Source organism: Hermetia illucens, chromosome 1 (genome assembly GCF_905115235.1).
Source record: "Hermetia illucens chromosome 1, iHerIll2.2.curated.20191125, whole genome shotgun sequence".
Lineage (NCBI taxonomy): Eukaryota > Metazoa > Arthropoda > Insecta > Diptera > Stratiomyidae > Hermetia > Hermetia illucens.
Genome location: NC_051849.1, coordinates 1,509,942 through 1,515,941, shown reverse-complemented (window position 1 = coordinate 1,515,941; position 6,000 = coordinate 1,509,942). Strand labels below are relative to the sequence as shown.

The 6,000-nt window shown below is 42.0% G+C and overlaps 1 protein-coding gene across 2 annotated transcripts in view; it reads right to left on the bottom strand.

Moving 5' to 3' along the window:
• Positions 1-3,295: 3,295 nt before the first annotated feature.
• LOC119655929 (aquaporin AQPAn.G) overlaps positions 3,296-6,000 on the bottom strand; it is a 45,607-nt gene continuing 42,902 nt past the window's right edge. For both annotated transcript variants that reach the window (XM_038062122.1, XM_038062114.1), the window contains 4 exons: positions 4,795-4,942; positions 4,596-4,738; positions 4,407-4,541; positions 3,296-3,948 (listed from right to left, as the gene is read on the bottom strand). In XM_038062122.1, the coding sequence (XP_037918050.1) occupies positions 3,928-3,948; positions 4,407-4,541; positions 4,596-4,738; positions 4,795-4,942 (447 nt within the window). In that variant the 3' untranslated portion in view covers positions 3,296-3,927. The remainder of the gene's footprint in view (positions 3,949-4,406; positions 4,542-4,595; positions 4,739-4,794; positions 4,943-6,000) is intronic.

The following is a 6,000-nucleotide window of genomic DNA, read 5'->3' as shown; positions in this document are numbered from 1 at the left end:
AGGCTCCCTAGACTGTAAGGAACGTGGTTACTACAAGTATTACGCTTGTACAAAATCAACCCGAAAGTGGTTCTTCTCCTGAGAACAGTGATGAAAAATTGAAGCACGAAGCTATCGGTATCCTTACTAACATCAGGAGAAATACCAATTAGGCGTAGCATCTTCCAAAGCGACTCTCTAAGTCCGCTGTAGCGGGGATCTACCGATGAGAGCTCAGGAAGAAGAGTTCCGCGAGGTGGTAACAAGCGGACCATGCAGCGTCGAAAACGGGGGAAAATTCAGCAACAACAACCTAAGTTGAATAACGACTGCAGTGGTTCCACTGTAATAAAGTCGAAGTCGACTACGACGGCAAGATCAGCGTCAAAGAAAAAGAGTCAGAGACCATTTTGATTAAACCGAGTGAAGGGAGATCTTTCGCAAGGAAATCCCCAATAATGCCAAACCAGAAGACGCTGGAGTTGATGTTAAATCTATCCATCGGAGATATACTTGTATAGCTTGGGTCGAAAACCGAAAAGGAAAGTACGTTCTGCGAGACAGTCTAGATTATTTTAGACACAAAGACAGTGGTTTCCAGCCTAGAAATAAGGAATCTGGACTGTCTCACTAATATCGAAGAAGCGAAGGAGGCGAAAAAAAGGAATTACCCAGATGTGGGCAACCTTAAGGTGGGAGTTACGTCTGTCAACTCTAAAGGACAACTTCTCTATTGCGTGATTATTTGCAGAATAAAACGAAGGGCAGCTCCAACCCGTTAAATTGAAAATGCAAGCCCCATGATTGAGAAGACGATTTCGTTTAGGTTCGTTGTGTGAAAGTAACGTTTTTCAGCATTTACCTCGCACCGAACAAATATATACAAGCTTTTCGGAATAGATTCGCCGCCTTGGAGGACGAGTTTAGAAACACGAAAGGGAGAATTCTAGTCGGAGGAGACTTCAACCCCAGAGTCCTCGAATGCGGCATGCCTCTATCAGATTCCCAAGGCACACAGATTTTGGAGATAACCTCCAGAACAGGACTCATTGTCCTAAATACAGGTCCTACATTCTGACGTCCAGGTTGCGAGGTGATAATGTAACTTTTACTACGGAATCCTAGTGTTAGCAGTCCAACGATGAAAGATACTGGAAGATTTTAAAGCCGGTGATCATCAGTAGATTTCGTTCGAAGTGACAAATGGCTCTTTGCAATGTTCTCCCGTCCGACAAACACCTACTGAGTAGAACATCGGGAAAATTGACATGGCGAAATTTGCCGAAGCTCCCCCAAGAGGGGTTAATCAGCGACAAGACCCAGGCGTAGACAGGAGAATTGCATCTGTATCACTAGTTCATTTCAGAATTAGCCTTATTACCGCAGCCGATGCATTCCAGGCTCTCCGTGTACTGGTGGACGGCTGAAATTGCAACCCTAAGAAGCAATCGGCGCAAACTTCGGCGGATTGCTGAGCGCGCAAAAGGTCAAAACGAGGTGACGCTTAGAATCGCAAAGTATAAAAATGGGAAAAAGGAACTCCGCCACAAAATCAAGAGGCAAAAGGCACTCTGCTGGCAGGAGCTAATCAATGACGTATACAGAGAGCCATGGGCGCCCAGGTATAAGCTAGTTTCAAAAGAACGCAACGAAAATGGACGAAATCGTGCAGGTCATTTTTCCTATCCACCCGATCCGAACTGACGCTGTCGATAAAGGAGTGAGTACTAAGGAACTTCTTCTCTTCTCTTCACTTCAAAGGAACTAGGGGAGGCGGCCCCGGCCATGACAGGTCAAAAAGCACCAAGACCGAACGGTATTCTCACAAACTGTACAAGCCGGACTTGGTAGTCGGAGTATTCAACGCGTGTTTGACAGCGATTGTTTTTCCCTCCCCCTGAAAGGTTGCAAGACTTGTATTGATAAGCACGAGCAAAGGGGACCCCGAAGCACCGTCAGCGTATCGTCGCGGGGAAGCTGCTTGAGAAACTCATCAAAACACGACTGACTGACGCAATATGTGCTGCGGGAGAATACTTACCAACACAATATGGCTTTAGATCGGGGCGATCTACAATTGATGCCATTGTCCAAACGGAAAAACTGGATAAGGCACACAGTCACCACTGTCCTTATGACCATCAACGTTAGAAATGCTTTCAATTTTGAGAGGTGATGCGACATGCTTGAAGCACTGGAAAATCGTTTCCATACTCCAGACTAGCTATGGCGAATGTTGAGGGACTAGCTAAAGGGCCGTGCTCTACTCTACGAGACGCCGGAAGGACAGCACAGAATGAATGTAACATCGGGGCGGCTCAGGGATCTAACCTTAGTTCTTCGAACGTCATATACGATAGTCTTCCACCAGATGATTGATGATCGACTCGAGAGGCTTGGTGAATCGCATCTGGTCGGAGAAGCGAACGATGTTACGGTACTGGTTACTGCACGCACGGTTGAGCAAACTCAGCGCACACTGGGAATGGTGATGCGACATGTAAGCAGATGGATGGCTGAGCATGGATTCTCCCTAGCTCTGGAGCAAACTGAAATTGTGCTAACCATGGAGAGTTTCGTTGAAGCCAGCTTTGAAATACCTCGCCATCATGATAGACAGAGAAGATGAGCTTCTCCGAGCAGATTCGCAACATTGCGCCTAGCGTAGATACAAAGACGAAGAGCTCTGCGAGTTGCGTATGCCTATCGTACCGCCTGGAAGCCAGGTGTAATGGTAATAGCAGAAGTATTCTCCATGCCGCCGAGTGGGGGCTTATATACCTCAGGAAAGGCAAGGAAAATAAGGAAGCTGTCGCTTGTGAAGAGAGAGCCCATACTTGCATACTGCGCATGGCAGCAATCTTGGGAGGTAGATAGACCGCGCATCTCATAAAACACGTGCGGCCGCTGTTCAATCGAAAGCACGGTACCTAACCCAGCTGCTCAGCATTGCAAGAACTTGATGGATGATGCCTGCTACACCTTTTTCTTCTGCAGAAGGTGAGAGCGCGATCACCTTGACCTTTCGACGTAAGGGTGTCTTGGGTCCCCCGGATACCATAACGAGGCCATGCTGCTGAGCGAAGACCGAGTAGCACGTCACATTCAACGTATCTTTAAGATGAAAAAGAGGTGGGTGGATAGGAGAGATGTCAGGGTAGCTGAGCCTTCCTGGATCCACGGGGTTTTGATCCTAATACACTATAAGGCTTACAATACGCATTTCGCCTTCTTTTCCTCTCCTGTTAAGAATGCCGGCCAATTAAAAGTATCTCTTTTTTCTGCAATATCTTCTTTACAAAGTCAAGCAGGACCGTTTCTTTTAAATATACATTTTATTGTTACATTACAAAATACTTTACATGGAGCGTAACGATTTGGCAAATGGATACACTTAAAACTAAACCGCATTAAAAGCCATTACATCTAGATTGGACGTTAACGTTAAATTCATAAAATGAGCATCTTAACCTTAAGTGCAACTTTGTGTGATGTATTCGTTTCGTATTAGTAAAATTAGTTAATTAATCAACTTCAAGCAGGTAAACTGTGACAGAAAAATTTTCATTTTGAATTTTTATTGATTTTTCAGAATAATATCGATTGCTTTCATCAAATGTTCTTTCAAACTAGAGAAGCAGCTTTTAGATATTCTGTTGACATTATTGGATAAAATACATATTTAACATTTTTATCTGATTCTCGGTGGTCATTAGCATAAAATTACTTGCAAATAAAAGTTGCTTCAGATCTTTTAGTTTATCGAATCATGGCATGACATGAATTAATTCAATATTAATGATAAGTATGTCGAGGCTGAAATAAAATGATTCGCTTCTAATGTACAGAGTTTTGATTAAACATCGACTTAAACATAGTTTTCATTCAGAAGTGGAGAAAGGAACGACATAGGACAGAAAGGCGTCTGTTGACAAACCGCAGCCGTTTTTACGCATCGAATTTTCGCATCTAAAATATTATAAATAGGAAAGTTAGTAGTTTCTACAAGGGTTAAACTAATGCAGTTGGTTATTCCACTTGAGAAGCTAAAATGTTGTAATATATAAACCATATCGCATCAAAATGAAGCAGTTAGCGTGTGGCATACAAGATTCTTAACAAAAAGATATTAGTCATTATTTACAACGAAGCACGTATTCTCACTGTAATCTTAGGTTACTGTAAGAAATGCACAATAAGGCCTATGCGCAAGGGGGAATTTGGGGGTGAAACCGCGCTGGGGTCCCTTAGTTTGTAGTTTTTTCGATAAAATAATAAATAAATATAAAATGCTATTTGTTTATAAAATAAGTTCGATTCCTCTCCTTGGCAGATCCTTGCTTATAACTTAAGTCGACATAAATGGTTTATACATTACACGCTTCCACAAGTCTATGTCCTTATTTTATAAACCTCAAGACGGTTACCTCACGATCATCTAAAGCTACACCGGCATATTTAGCTCGTGAATCATTGGCATCTTCGGAGTTAGGTGCTTTCAAAGACAAAGTATACAACAGTGAAGCGCCAATTCCTCCTAGAATCGGACCAACCCAGTAGACCTGCAACCGTTGAAATTACAGCAAAAGTTTTCAAATTTTATTAAAATATCGTACCCAGTGATTTTCCCATTTATTCTCAATGACTGCAGGACCAAAGGTTCTGGCTGGATTCATGCTGGAACCAGTGTATCTAATTGCCCCCAAATGTCCTAAAGTGACCGTTAAACCAATTGCTAATGGTGCTAGGAACCGTGAATCTGGAAACATTAAATAAATTGAAGTATCTGAAATATTTTTAAAAAAGCAGTTTTACCTGGTTTGTTTTCATCACATACGCCAAACACAGTTAGGACAAGAACAAATCCTAAGAAGAACTCCATCCCTACACCTTGCAGAGGAGTTATGTGTTCTGCAAGGTCAGTATGTCCGAGTCCGTGATGGTATATTTCGTCCAGTAAAGCCTATGAAATTAAAAAGGGACATCTTAAAATAAAGCAATTTCATTTATCAAAAAAAGAATGAAATGTAGTAATCGTATCACGGGTCCCAAGGAAGAATAACGATTCGTGTAAAAGGCGAACAATTTACCAATCTTTCTAAACGATTTATTTCTGCTTTTACGAAAAATAGAGTCGCTGGAAAATTAAAGATGTCACATCTGGGAGGACAGGGTGCTTGGTTTGAAAAACAATCTTCGAGTCAATTTCATCAGGCTACCATAAAAGCGAATAATAAGAAACCACCCTTGAACTAACTTACTCATTGAACTGTCGTGAGAGGCGGAGAAGAAGGGAAAGAAATTATTGGGCTATGAATATGAAAATTTCAAAATTATCTTATTAGTGAGACGTCAGTTGCTTCTCGGATGTGTAGTAAGTTCACTGCTACGACCTTTAAATATCAAAAACGATTTTTGACCAGTTTCAAAATACTTGATTGGGTATCCTGCACCTAAGCTCCTCTTCCTATCCAGCACTGTGCTTTTATACTCTTCTAAATTTGCCAGTAATACACCTGAATGACAGCTATTGCAGGTCGCGCTCTCATAACCAGAAAGCCGATTTCTGAGAGGGAAATCTACCAAGATTTCGGTCCATATTAAGGAGCACCGCAGGGAAAAAGAATGCATTCTATGGGTTACTAGACGCAATTCAGGAGGTGCTTCCTAAAGATGGCATTATCATCATGATGGACGATCTGATTGCCTAGGCGGACCGATGAACTCAAGGAGCTGAGAAGTAGTGAAATGCAGCATAGCCTACGACGTGACAAAAAATATTTCAGCATAGCGTTGACCATTACGAAAAAACTTACAGATAGCGACAGGTCTTTCGATAATCCTGCGAGGGAATTAAGAGTAGACTTCCTATCCATGGTAATGAACAACTGAAGATATGAAAGGAGCACTTCATCACGATTCTCAATCTGAACTTACTTGGCACTTTTATTATTAATTAATTAATAATCAAAATCCAACTTAAACGTGGATGAGGGAGTCATTGGCAACAGCTCTGACTCT